The sequence below is a fragment of the Sus scrofa genome, chromosome 9 (genome assembly GCF_054392235.1).
Source record: "Sus scrofa isolate SSC_HxYL_T2T_F1_AM1 chromosome 9, Sscrofa_HxYL_maternal_Yorkshire_Landrace_v2.0, whole genome shotgun sequence".
Classification (NCBI taxonomy): domain Eukaryota; kingdom Metazoa; phylum Chordata; class Mammalia; order Artiodactyla; family Suidae; genus Sus; species Sus scrofa.
In genome coordinates, this window is record NC_139391.1 from 3699364 (window position 1) to 3713676 (window position 14313).

The 14313-nt window shown below is 42.0% G+C and overlaps 2 protein-coding genes across 2 annotated transcripts; both read right to left on the reverse strand.

Annotated features, from left to right (window-relative positions):
• Nucleotides 1–1064: 1064 nt before the first annotated feature.
• Nucleotides 1065–2120, reverse strand: LOC100521285 (olfactory receptor 52E5-like). Its single transcript, XM_003129472.2, has one exon. It carries the CDS (start codon nucleotides 2118–2120, stop codon nucleotides 1065–1067), a length of 1056 nt encoding a protein of 351 aa, XP_003129520.1.
• Nucleotides 2121–11822: 9702 nt separating this feature from the next.
• On the reverse strand, nucleotides 11823–12764 carry LOC110262322 (olfactory receptor 56A4). Its single transcript, XM_084978182.1, has one exon. The coding sequence runs from the start codon at nucleotides 12762–12764 to the stop codon at nucleotides 11823–11825; it is 942 nt and encodes a 313-aa protein (XP_084834308.1).
• Between the last annotated feature and the right edge of the window lie 1549 nt (nucleotides 12765–14313).

Below are 14313 nucleotides of genomic sequence, written 5' to 3' on the forward strand. Positions count from 1 at the left end.
TTAAACATCCACGAGGTTCTAATGCAAACACCTGGAGCTCTACCTGGGTGCGCCCTCTAGCGGTGGGAGTGGGGTAGCTTCCTCGTGGGACATGGCCAGTGCCAAGGGATTAAAGACTTGAGAAACGGTTTTTAAACAATGATGGATAGAATTAAGACAAGATCTTTCCAATGCTTTTGGGTCTGTCCACTCTCACAGTTCTATCCTGATGCATTCTGGCGGCTGTCATTTTAATAACTGTGCCAGAAGCAAATTATGCTGCATAGGATCCCTGCATATGTGCTGGAGAGCTATCCGATATTCTTGGGGTCTCACTGTATTCAAAATTTACCTCTATTGCTCTTGAGGTATGTGGATCACTAGGGAGAACTACAGGATGACCAGAGGCCAGAATTGGGAGAATATTAATAATTTAAGACAGTATGTGATGAGGAAACGGGTTCTTTTTCCAGCTGTCTTCTTCCAAAGAGTTGCACAGATCCACTTGTCTCCCCGGTAGAAAAAATTTTTATCTATAAATAACACATAACATAACTTATTATCATCATCACACAATCTCCTGGCACTAAAGTTTCCATCTATCTTTTTAGCTTCCTTGTTGAACTGATGACTTCTTTTAGATTTCAAATTCCAAAACGGTCTGATAGGAATAGAATAACAGCTAAACCTGTTAAATCCAGCCAATCTCTGACGACTCTGGCAAGTTTAGCCTGTTGGGAAACACGAGGTTAAATCATACACATGCAATACACATGTACAGTGAGTCAGTGACCACAGATGTGTGGTCAGGGTGGGAAGATAGTAATTAATGTCTCCAGTAAATCTTTTTTTTTTCCCCTAAATTTGATTCAGAAAGTCAGTTGGGCTAAAGCACATAGTGCTTGAGCCAGTTTAGAATACATGCCTTGCACTAGACTTTTAGTTCTCCTTCTAGATGAATCCAAAGAAGAATACCTACATATGTGTGCATATACGCACCCTGTACAGACACATAAAAGCATATAAATATGTATATATACACACACAGGTACACATATGCGTATTTATATTTATATATCCTGTTATCATATATCAGCATGATTGGGACGGCTGAGCATCAAGTCTTTAGGGTTAAGAATTCTTAGGACTTGCATTCGAATTTGCTTTGTCCTGACCCCGTAGATAATGGGGTTGAGAGCGGGTGGAGCAACCATGTAGAGATTGGCCAGAAAGATGTGAAGATAGCCTGGGATGCTATGACCAAAGCGATGGGTTAGAAAAGAGAAAAATGCTGGGACGTAGAAGATGAGCATGACACAGAGGTGGGAGCCGCAGGTGTGGAGAGCCTTGGATCGGGCCTTCCACGAGGGCAGATGAAGCACTGTGCAGAGTATCTTCCCGTAGGAGAAACCAATTATGACAAGGTCCACGAACCCCACAGAAAAGGCTACCATCCCAAACACATGATTGGCCCTGATGCTGGCACAGGAAAGACGGGCAACACCCATGTGCTCGCAGTAGGTGTGGGGGATGATCCGGGCCCCGCAGAATGACAGGAGCAAGAGGAGAAACACGAAAGGGATAACGAAGAGGAAAGATCGCACTATGGTGACGGCGCCGAGAATGGCCACCGCCTTGTTGGTGAGGATCGCGGTGTATCTCAGGGGGTTGCCAATGGCAACGTAGCGGTCTACGGCCATGACCGTCAGGATCCCGGACTCCAGGCCTGTGCACAGATGAACCACAAACATCTGTGCAAGACAAGCCCCAAAGAGGATTTCCCTGGAATTGAACCAGAAGATGCCCAGCATCTTGGGGATGGTGGCAGTGGACAAGCTGAGGTCCGTGCAGGCCAGCATGGCCAGGAAGTAGAACATGGGCTGATGGAGACCAGGCTCAGCCTGGATTACAAAGAGGATGGCAACGTTCCCCAGGAGGGCAATCAGATATACGGCGCAAAAGGGGAAACCAATCCAGAGGTGAACATGTTCCAGGCCTGGAATCCCCAGAAGGATAAAGGAGGAAGGATGGAACTGGGTGGAGTTGTGTGATGAGCCGTCCTCATGGTCACTGGACAGCTTTCCCACACTTTTAAGATGCCAATCCCATGCACGTCCTTCTCTCAGGTCACGGAGATACATGGCATCCCTTGGCCTCAATACTCAGGAGATGCTCCTGGAGGGGAAAGGGATAGAAGATTTTGAAAGCTCCCAATACAGAACTCACCAGATTCTTGATATTCTTTTTTTTTCCTTGTCCAGGACACATCCCAAACTCGATGCTCAGCTGCACTCCCAGGAATGATATAAACTGCACTTACCTTTTAGAGGGACTTCTGCAGTGTCACCATGGAGAGTGGATTGAAGAGGCAGGTTAGAGTGTGAAGTAAGCTGAGTGAGCGCTGGTGCCAACCGGATCTAGATAAATGGTAAAGGAGAGGGCAGGGTGGTGGCAAACGGGAGTGAACTATGTTTGATGTGATTTAGGAATGAAACAGAGGAATAGGTCTCGCTTAATTTCCAGGGTTCACTCTTGGGCAAAGGGGTGATTATTGCACTCTTCACGGAGAGGGAGAAGAACCATAAACAAGAGAGCTTCATTTGTTTACTTTAGGCGATGCGTGTAGGTGTTGACATCAGTTCTGAAATATGTAGATGGGAGTTCATGCTGAATCAAGACAAGAGTCTCAGCAGGAAGAATATTAGTTGAGCTCCCAGTTTTAGGGCATCCGTGATTTAATAAAGCACGAGAAAATTGCATGCACGTGACCCCACAGGATCCCTATTGTGATTAAGATTATTATATTTTGGTCTTTTTCCATGTTCAAAATATGTGCAAGGTCCAGAGAGCTATATTGGGAGGATTAGCACAACATTGCTGACTCGCGTTATGTTCTGAATCTCCAAAAGTAACCAAGGAAGCAAGAAGTAGAGAAAAGAGCCTGTCTCAGAGATGACAAATCAGATGTCTCCGGGGGGGGAAGGGTCTCATACTTTTGTTACACTGGCCTTCATGGATCTCTTTATATATTTAGTTTTCTGCCTTTCCACTGTACTAAGATTTATGATAAAATATTGAGTAGTTCAACTAAATAAGAAGTAGGTTGGATATTGTCTATGGGAACTAACGCGTGGACATATTTTAGATGGACATTATTCTGTTTCGCTCACTTGTTGTATTCCTTTCCTCCCTAAGCTACCATTACAGGTTGAGATCCGAATTAGTGCTCAACATTGGATTTCATTTTATTTTCTTTTATTTTCTTTTAGGGGGCTGCGCCTGTGGCATATGCATGTTCCCAGGTTAGGCGTTGAATCTGAGCTGCAGCTGCCAGCCTACACCACAGCCACAGCCACACCAGATCTAAGCCACATCTGCAAGCTACACCACAGCTCACAGCAATGCTGGATCCTTAACCCAGTGAGCGAGGCCAGGGATCAAATCCGCATCCTCATGGATACCAGCTGGGTTCATTATCGCTGAGCCACAAGGGGAGCTCCAACACTGGGTTTTAAAGATCCCAGTTTAATTGGACCTTACAGCACCAAGAAGGGTGTAGTTACGTCCATTACTGACCTCTCTCACGTTCTGCACCCCAAATCCCTCCTTTGATCTCCGTGTCTGCGTGTTCTCCCTCAGAATGGATGTTAGTCCATGGAAATTATGGTTGTGCTTCCTCTTAGATCATTCCTCGGCTGCTGCTATTCCTTACCCCCAGCAGCTCCGTTGCCTGTTTAGTGGAAAACCTGAGAAGTCAAATTCTGTTTCAAAGTGTCATTGACATAAGCAGGACACAAGCCAACAGCAGTGTCGCATTTCTTTTTCTGCTCTCCTGCCACGATAGATGGGCACTGGCTCTTCACTAGTTTGTCTCCCAAACATCAGAACCAGTGGTTTACTTCTCCTGGACATACATACCCCCACATCAGTTGATTTTAAAGGTCTAATTCTTATGGGTATCAATGTCTTGTTCTCTATGTTAAAGTAAAATTTATTCACACGGAGATTTAAAACATTTATATGATCATTAATGATCGCCCTAGGAAAATCTGTTCATTTCACTTCTTTTTTCCCCCCTGTGTTTATTTGGCATCTATAAGCAGTGATGGTTGCTCTTACTTTCTTACTTTGAGTTGGAAAGGAACCCTTCATTAATTTTAAGACATTTTCTTTTGCGTGTTCCCATCAGCCAAGCACAACCTTTGCAAAGGGGAAATAATATATTGACGCTGAGAGTTACGTAAAAAAGGAATGCTGTGGTTGGAACAAGGATACCCCAAGACACCTAAGAAGGATATAAAACCCTAAGGGAAGCAGGACTTGAATGTTACTTAATTGAACCTTAGCTACAAAAAGAATGAAAGTCCCACAGTTGGGGAAGGGTTGTTTAATGATATAAACACAGGAAGGAGAGCAACAGATCATATATGTCCACCCATACCTGGGTATTGAAAGTACACTTTCTTGGTCTCAAAACCGTGCTCCATTTAATGCAGGCGTGCTGATGTGGATCCTGCTTGTTTAGCTATGTTCTGAGATGAACATTTTGACAACATTGTTCTTGTACAAATGTTTAGTGAGCATCTGGTTACTGGGGGTGAAAATACTCAGCTAGCAAACATGGTGCCTTGGTGCAGAGATCTAGCTTTCGGTAACTCGAATTTTGAAAGTTGATTCCTTTTAGATGGGCTCGAAGCGTGCTCATGCTAGACAGACACGGGTCTAAGCCAAGGTGACCAGCAATCACTGCCTCACACCACGTTTGGCAGGGAGTGGCTGAACCTACTCCTTCTGAGCCTGGCCATGTTGAAGGCTTTGAACAAATCCATTTTGTCAAAAAGCTCTAGAAATCCATGAAACCCCTACCAATTTTGCCTTCCTGGGAAGTCTGTGGGCACACGCCGCTCTTTCCCAGCATGCACCTCGGGGTTTTTCTCTCCTGTACTTTCTTCTATGCTACTTAGAAATTACAGTTTTACTGACATCACTCTGTCATTCATTTCCATCTGAATTACTCCTTTTCTGTGTTAAGTGACATTTAGAAAAGCCTCAGAAATGAAAATCTAGAGCACAGCAGGAAACTTTCAAGTGGTAGAAAAGCTGTTAACAGATGGTACCAAAACTGAGGGTTCTGAAGGTTAAACATATTTGGAGAAAGTAGAGTGAACAAAATTGAAAAGATTGTTTTCAGTAGGTCTTATTATAGCCTTTACATATACAAATATAAGTGTTCAGACGCTAAGAAATGGAATTTATGTGATTAAAATATTAAATCATAAACTACATGGAAATAGAGTATTAAAATAATTAAAATGAATTCACAGCAGCATATCCTTAACTTATGATAACAGGAAATCCATTTAATTAAACAGCTAAAGTTTAATTAGCTGCGAGCAGAACAGTGTTATTCTAATGGGAAGCATGTATGTCTTAGGTTCTCTGACTCTTTCTGAGATGTAAATGTTTCAATATTTATTTAATTTTTATTATTGACTTTGTCGATGGTGTTGCTGGATGTGGAAATAGCTAAGGTGTATGGTGGTCATAAAGACACAGTCCTGGAGTTCCCGTCATGGCGCAGTGGTTAACGAATCCGACTAGGAACCATGAGGTTGCAGGTTCGATCCCTGGCCTCACTCAGTGGGTTAAGGATCCTGCGTTGCTGTGGGTGTGGTGTAGGCCGGTGGCTACAGCTCCAATTAGACTCCCGGCCTGAGAACCTCCATGTGCTACAGGTGTGGCCCTAGAAAAGGCAAAAAGACTAAAATAAAATAAAGAAACAGTCCTTTTTTCCCCTACTCTTGCATTCTAAGTTAGCAAGAAAGACAATAGACATACAGAAATAATGAACTTATGCCAGACAATGACAGGTGTTATACAAATAAAATTAAAATAGAATTAAAAATCAACAATAATAATAGAAACAAACCAATTTAGAAGAGAAAAAGACTGAACAGACCCTTCTGTAGAAGGTACCCAAATGGTCACTAGCAAATGAAAAGGTATTCAACATCATTAGTCATCAGGGAAATAAAAAATCATATCATAAAGTGATTCCTTTTGATACTCCTTGAATAGCCAAGGGAAAAGTGATTGATATTATCATATATTAAAGACTATATGGACTAATGAAAACTCTCATACATTAATAATAGGCATATGAAAGTTACAACTACTTTTGAAAGCTTTTTGGCATATTTCTTAGGAAGTTAAAAATAAATCTTCACTATTATTCAACAACTCCACTCCTAGATATTTATGAAAGGGAATTAATATCCAGTGGACATACCAAATAGACAATTAGATATATATTCCTGAAGCTCAGGTAAAGGACATGGTTGGTTATAGGTATCTGGGAGTCGTCAGTGTATCACATGCTCGATACATTTAATCTGCATTTGTATATATGGGTGGGAAAATGAAGAGGAAAAACTATTAAACAATAAGTAGCAATAAATATTCTAATTTGTTTTTCTTCTGCACCAATATTTTATGGTCTAGCATTGATAATATAAATCTTACAGGAATACAGATGGTAGTTCAACTCAATTTGAATTTTGTGTGTGTGCACACGCTCATGCCTGTGTGTGTGTGTACGTGTGAGACAGAAAGAGGGAATATGAGGAAAAGAATTATACTATCACTAGTCGCTATGTGTAGGGTGTAGCTGAATTGCATATGACTGTACTCTATCTGTTCATAAAAATTAGGAATGCTCTATGCCACTCTTTCCCTCTCTATTCTCAACATCAATTAAGCATAATTTTCTCTATCCTACCCCATTCTTCCAAAGACCTTGTAATGAATGCTTCTAAGTTATCTTACTGTTTCCATTATGTCTTCCTTGGTCCTGATTTCTCTGTCTTGAGTTTCTACCAGAGTTCCATTACTCAGCGGGGAGCCAACTTACCAACTGTTTCAGCAGCTCTTCCAACTCAAAAGGGTCCCTTGTTCTGATGCTACAACCTCTGGGCTTTGCAGAGTGATAATTTTAGTGAGTAAGAATTTATAGTAAGATATTATTCTTCCCAGATGTATTTGCCCCTTGGGGCTCTCAAAGTCCTGGATGATGGGAAAAGGGCGTTTCTGGGTTACCAGGATAAACCTGATTCCTTCCCCAGTGTTAGTTTAGGCTTTCGTCCAATCATGGCTTGACATTGTATGTGGGTTTTAACTGCCTTAGAAGGTGTCAGAACCGGTCACTCTATAGGAGCAATACAATTGTAGTCAGACCAGAACTTTTTCAAGTCCCTGCAATAGACTCGAGAATATCAAGAGTAGGAAGAACTTACTTTTTTATTTAATCAGAAATGAGGCTCAGAAAACTCATGGGACAGGAACAGGTCACAGCCAAATGATGCCAGAGAAGAAACTTAAATCAGATTCCTTTGAATTCCTAACCCAGTACTCTTTCTGATGAATGCTTCTGAGTATCCTTTTTGTTCATAAGTTTGTACAGATTTGCACTCAAAGTCATGTTACCAAGTACTAGAATAATAATGAAGCAGGGATTGCTGGTTAGACCGTTTCCTACAAAGTTCTAGCTTAAACATCCTTGATAAGTCCTAGCCCAGTGCTAGTATTTACGGTGTTCAGAAAGCCAGTGGTGAAGTCCTCGTCCAAGCCTGAAGGCCTGAGGACCAGGAGCTCTGATGGTGTAAGTTCCAGTCTGAGGGTAGGAGATGCTGGGTGTCCAGCTCAAGCAGACAGTAAGAGAGAGAATTTCTCCTGGTTTCATCTTCATTCTATTCAGGTCCTCAGTGGATTGGATGGTACCCACCTGCACTGGGAAAAACAACCTGCTTTCCTCCATCTGCCAATTCAGATGTTAGTATCTTTCAGAAACATCCTCATTGACACCCCAGAAACGATGCTCAACCAAACACCTTGTGGCCCAGTCAAGCTGACACGTGAAGTCAACCATCACACTGCGCAGAATGAAGAAATTAGGGAAAGAAACTTCAAGATCTTAAATCTGTCGCATACTGATTAACAATTGCTCCAGCACTTAAATACTGAATAGAAAATCCCTTGCAGTATCTCACTTGCCGTACATCAGGTCACGATATAACTACGTCTCTTTACTTCTACTCCCCACTCCAACCACTGCTTTATTGGCCAATATCACACCAGCCTAATCCTTGAAGTGTGTGGTAAAGTCTTGTTTGTGTTTTGGGTTCTTTGCATCACCACTTGAAAATCAGCATTTGAAAATCAGCCTGCCAATTTCCACCAAAAAAATCTGTTGTCAATTTTGTTGAAATTTCACTAAATCTATTTATCAATTTGGGGAGAAAACACCATCGCATTACTGAAACTGCCAGTCCACAAACATGACATACATCTTGATTTATCTAAGTATTAAAATTTTTTTTTCTCAGTAATGTTTTCTGGTTTCAATGTAGACAACTTGGTCATCTTTATTCCCAGGTATTTGATATTTTTGATGCCATTAAAGTGGTACTGAGTTGTGAATTTTATTTTTCATTTTTTTGTAAAGTATGGAAATATAATTGATTTTATGTATTGACTTTCTATGCAGCAATTTAATAAAATTTGCTTATAAATTCAAATATTCTTTTTAGTGGTGCCTTTGGATTTTCTATCTACAGAATGCCGTTATCTGCGAATAATGATGTATTTATTTCTTCCTTCCAGTCTTTACACCGTGTTTCCTTTTTGCTCGGCATTTATTATTTCCCCACTGAGTAGGATATGGGCCATAACATATTTTTCAGCCGTAAGAGAGAACAATATCCCGTCATTTGTGACAACATGGTTGGAACTTGAGGGCATTGTGCTAAGTGATATAAGTCAGAGAAGGACAAATACTGTGTGTTTTCACTGACATGGGACTAAAAACCAAAACAAACCAAACTTATAGAAACAGACAAGTGGTTGGTTCTTGTCAGAGGGGAGGGGGGGACCGTGGCGGAAATTGGGGAATGTAGTCAAATGATGCCAACTTCCAGTTGTAAAATAAGTAGGCTCTGGGCTGTAATGTACAGCACGGTGACTATATTTCACAGCTGTGTGTTGTGTACTTGAAGGTTGCTAAGAGACTAGATCCTAAAAAATCTAACCACAAGAAACATTTCTAATGATATGAGGTGAAGGATGTTAAATGTATCAGTAAACTTACCATCCCACAATATACATGGCTCACATCTTAATGTTGTTCACTTTAATGTGACATGTCAATGTAAAAAATGGAAATAAAATAAATCCACATTAAAATGAGCAAAGTGATTTAAAAAGCATTATGTTACTACATAGAGCAGGAGGATCTCTCTATAACAACCATGTTGGGACTTGTTTATGAGTGTATGATTATTCTGTGATTCAAGCTTTATAGATCATCTCCTACTGGCTCTAAACTTCTGGGCATCAAATTATTTATTTATTTATTTATTTATTTTTTTGTCTTTTTGCTATTTCTTGGGCCGCTCCTGCGGCATATGGAGGTTCCCAGGCTAGGGGTCTAATCGGAGCTGTGGCCACCAGCCTACGCCAGAGCCACAGCAACGCAGGATCCGAGCCGCGTCTGCAACCTACACCACAGCTCACGGCAACGCCGGATCGTTAACCCACTGAGCAAGGGCAGGGATCGAACCCGCAACCTCATGGTTCCTAGTCGGATTCGTTAACCACTGCGCCACGATGGGAATTCCTGGGCATCAAATTACTATTTATAATGTATCTACTATAGGTGCCAGACACCAAGCTTGAGCCAGGAGTATGAGAAGCTTGGGAAGCTGTCACACAGGTGATGTTGTCACACACCCAAAGTTGGGACCTGTAGTTCAGGCTTCAGGAACCCAAGAGACATTCAGTTGCTGTGACCCTGGAAGTCATTTTCTCCTCTAAGCTTCTGTTTCTTCATCTAGGGGCAACAGAAAACCTTTGCAGGCCAAATGCATAGGTAAAGTAAGACTGCCTATAAAGTGTATGGCACATGATAGGTATTCATGCAATAGGAACTCTGTGGAATGGAGAAATTAGAAGGGCTGAAAGAAAAAGACAGAGCTCAGCCACCGCAATCCCTTGACCTTTGATGAGACAATGTTGCAAAATGTGATATAATAGACCCTACAGAAGGTTCTTTCAAAATCATCACTTTAAAAACGCATTCATGCAGTGGCATTTATATCTCCCAATATGCAAAAGAATATGTCTAGTCGCAAGAAAGACATGCTGAAACTATGTTCTCATCATAAGAAAAAAAATAACTATGAAAAATGATAGATGTTAACCAAACATATTGCGGTTATCATTTTAGAGTATCGCATATATCAAATTGCTATGTTGTATACCTTAAACCAATACTATGTTATATGTCAATTATATCCCAGTAAAACTAGAAAAAATAAAATGATGTACAAAAGGAAAAATACGAGTGGAAATATTACATTTCAGTCAAGTCATTCAGCAAATGTAAGTTTCAATATAAAAGTAAGTAGGATAGACCAACTGGGAAATTTCTTCAAATGAGTAAAAATGATGGGCTTGAACCTCTTAATTTTCACCTTCAAAAGAGACAGGTTGCTGGTATAAAATAATCCTTGGAAACATTGGACTACTGTATGGCATCATTAAGACGGGGATTGCCAAACGGTTTGATTATCTATGAAAATCAAACCCTACGCCTTCCATGTCTGGAAAACTGTTGACAGCTGTACCAGCCACTCAGGACAGAAGCTAAAGCAAACAGGGAAGCAGAAAGAATGAACAGGGCAGCTGATTTGTGACTAGGATGAGCAAGTCAGAGTTAGATAGGGATGGTGCCTGTGATATGATTGAAAGTTCTAAGTCCCTTACAGGTGGGTAAGATGGGATAAAGTGAAGATTATAAAGTCATGAAGATGAAGATGATGAAGAAAAGAACATATAACAGTTCAAACAATCCAACTTCTTCCTAGGACAGACATCCCTAAATGTCGTCATTCTCCTTTACAAACAAAAAATGGAGGAAGAATTTCAGCAGAGAGAAGGGAAAAAAATAGGAAATGCTGCACCTGCAGAAAATCTTAATAGGTTCTGGGAGGATCCAAGGAGCCAGAAGATGGCACGTATGCCACAGGTGTCAGAGAAGAGAGTCAAGGATGTTCAGGGGAAAGCTGACAACATCAACAGCCAAAGTTCTGGAGTAAACGTCTATACTTCATCCCAATCAACCCTTCAAAACAAAAAAGCCACATAGGGCTCTGCCAGGCTGAGTCAGGAGACAAGCAAGGAATCCAGGTCTTTTACAATTCAGGGGACAGGCAGACCTCTGTAAGGCTATCATATACATTTTGTTTCTTTAATGGTCAAATAAGCTTACTCTAATCCAGGTCCATTTGGCTAAGGCTTGGCAAGACTTTCTTTAAGGATTTGGTGAGGGAAAATTCTCAAATAACCACAGAATCCAGGAAAGGGAGGTTTCTGTTGAAGCAATAGGAAACAAAGATTCACAGAAAAATGCTTTCGTGGTTGTCAGAGATGTGAAGAATAAGGAGAATCCAAACTTGTTCAGGAATTAAGGTGAAAAAAATTTCCAGCATCCAACTATTCCATATGTTTATTAACAGTCCAAGAGGTGGATCTGCTCTGAGGTAACTCTTTTTTTTTTTTTTTTTGAGGTGATATCTCACTGTATATATTTTTTTAAAAAAATTTTTAATGGTCTTTATTTTTTCCATTACGGTTGGTTTACAGTGTTGTCACAATTTCTGCTGTAGAGCAAAGTGACCCAGCCACACATATATATACCTTCTTTTTCTCACATTATCCTCCATCGTGTTCCACCATAAGTGACCAGATATAGTTCCCTGTGCTATACAGCAGGATTGCGCTGAGGTAACTTACAACCTGCTCAGCAGCTTCTGGATTCCCTGCTTGATCTCCTTGGTCCTCACCCCGTAAACAATGGGGTTCAGCGCTGGGGGGATGAGGTGGTGCAGGATGTTGAGCAGGATGGGGACGTCCGGGGGAATCCTCTTCCTGGCCAGGTTGGTGATGACCAGGACCAGCAGCACCGTGCTGAAGAAGAGGATGAGGATGAGGTGGGAACCACAGGTGCTCAGGGCCTTGGCGGCTGCTCCCTCAGCCCTGAGCCTCAGCACAGCTTTCAGGATGAAGGAGTAAGAGAGGACAACAAGGACGAGGTCAGAGCCCAGAAGGGTCCAGCCGGCCACGAACTGGTAGAGCCGATTGAAGGTGATGTCATCACAGGAGAGCTTGGACACGGAGAGGTTAGTGCAGATGCAGTTCTGGATGACCTTCTCTGCACAGTATCTGAGTCGTGAAGAAAGGACGGGAACAGGAAGAGAAAATAGGCCATTCCGGGCCACAACAAAGATGGCGGCTCTGGCGACAAACTGGTCAGTGATGATGGATGGGTACCTCAGAGGGTGGCAGATGGCCACATAGCGGTCGTAGGCCATGACCATGAAGGTGCAGGATTCCATAGTCAGGAAGCTGTTCATGATGAACATCTGAAGAAAGCAGGCAGAGAAGCTGATGGCCCTGAGGTCAAACCAGAAGATGGCCAGGACCTTGGGGATGACGGTGAGACAGAGCACCATGTCCAGTAGGGAGAGGAGGCTGAGCAGGTAGTACATGGGCTGGTGCAGGGATTCCTCCAGCCGGATGGTGACCAGGAGGGTGGCGTTGGCCCCCATGGCCAGGAGGAAGAGGAGGCTGAGGGGCAGGGACAGCCAGTGCTGCCAGCTCTGGTAGTTAGGGAAGCAGATGAGGAGGAATTCGGAGACCGGAGCAGAGGAGTAGTTGCTGGGCAATGTCATGAGGTAAATCCTAAACTGAGGAGATTTCCCCTGCATTTATGTAGGATTAGACACAGGAAATAGGACAATAGAAAACAAAACTGTCAGACTATTCACTAGCACTCACCTGCCCAGAAAACTGATGAGGCAAAGTTCAGTAAAGATACATACGAATGGTGGGAGGGGAGCAGATTATCTCTAAGGTTAATTTCAAAGAACAAGTTAGATAAACAAGCCCCAAGATTTGGAAGGAAATTAGTGAGAATTGCTTCATTAAAACGTACTATAAATTTCCCCAAGTGATGCTGACCAAAGCAAATTGTCTAATTATGGGTCTCATAGGCCAGAAATGCTCACTAGTTTATACAATAATCTAGGTTTCATGAAGATGTCATGAAATCATACTTACCTATCGGTCTTTCTAGTGAATATGGCTGATATAATTTGTTAGTTAGTGGTAAAAAATTAGTTTTTCCTCACCCTTTGTCATACTCCAAAGTGAATTTGAGATGGAAAAATTTCTCATATACTCCCAATCCTATGCAAAAGTAGAAGGAAATAGAAGTTGACATTGATGACATATGAAGAAGTGTCCCCAAAACTCCTCTATGATATTCTGACTTCTTGATCCTCAAGCAGAACCCATCCTGGACATACTTAATCCAAGCCTTCACAAGTGCAGTTCAATGTTCCTGCAGAAAATTTAATGCAGGCTGTTTTCATTAATGTTTACAGCCACTAATCTCAAATGAGTACTTAATAGATATATCCACTTATACCTCTGTTTAATCACTTCTTCACTCATTGCCAGCAATTTTTTGAATTCTCTTTCTTTTTCCTTTCTTTCTTTTTTTGCCACCAACATCATGCAGAAGTTCGATAGCTAGGGGTCAAACCTGTGCCACAGCAGTGACCCAAGCCATAGGGGTGACAACACCACTTACCCTAAGCTAGGTAAAATCTCATAGGACCCTTAACCCTCTGAGCTACCAGGGAGCTGCCTATATTGTCCAAATTCTTTTTAAATCCTAAATCCTCTCCTCTCCCAGAAGATGACCTCTCCAGGTGCACAAAGACTAGGAGATGCAAGTTCCTCCCTTTCCCATGGCAGACTCCTAGCCCATCAATACCTGTACCTTCGCTCCCCTTTGCACCAAGGACACACGAGGCTCTCTTCCTCCTCCTACCTCCAGTCCCCCCACCCCTGTGTGGAGTCCATCCACCAGGATCTTCTTAGGAACTCTGACCTATTAGTTCTTCATTCCATTTCCTATGTATTCAATCTCTCCCTCTCTAGATCCTGCCTGTGGATGTTCAAAACGCAAGTCTCTCTTGCCTTAATAAACTTCTGTATCTACCCTGCATCCCAGTTGGTGGAGAGACCATAATTTCAGTTTTGGGCAAAGAGGCTAAATCTCTCAGTCCCTTCTTCCTCTATCTTTCACACCCAAACTTAAGGAACCAGAGGAGGCAGAGGATATCTAAAAGGAAACAAGCCACTGTTGGACTAATAGCCTTGAGAAACCACCATCTGTAAATAATGGCTCCAGAATGATTCTGAGGCTGTAGA

Bases quoted from the DNA above. Each gene is read 5' to 3' on its own strand.
- LOC100521285 (XM_003129472.2), bottom strand. From the start codon at position 2,120: ATGTATCTCCGTGACCTGAGAGAAGGACGTGCATGGGATTGGCATCTT.
- LOC110262322 (XM_084978182.1), bottom strand. From the start codon at position 12,764: ATGACATTGCCCAGCAACTACTCCTCTGCTCCGGTCTCCGAATTCCTC.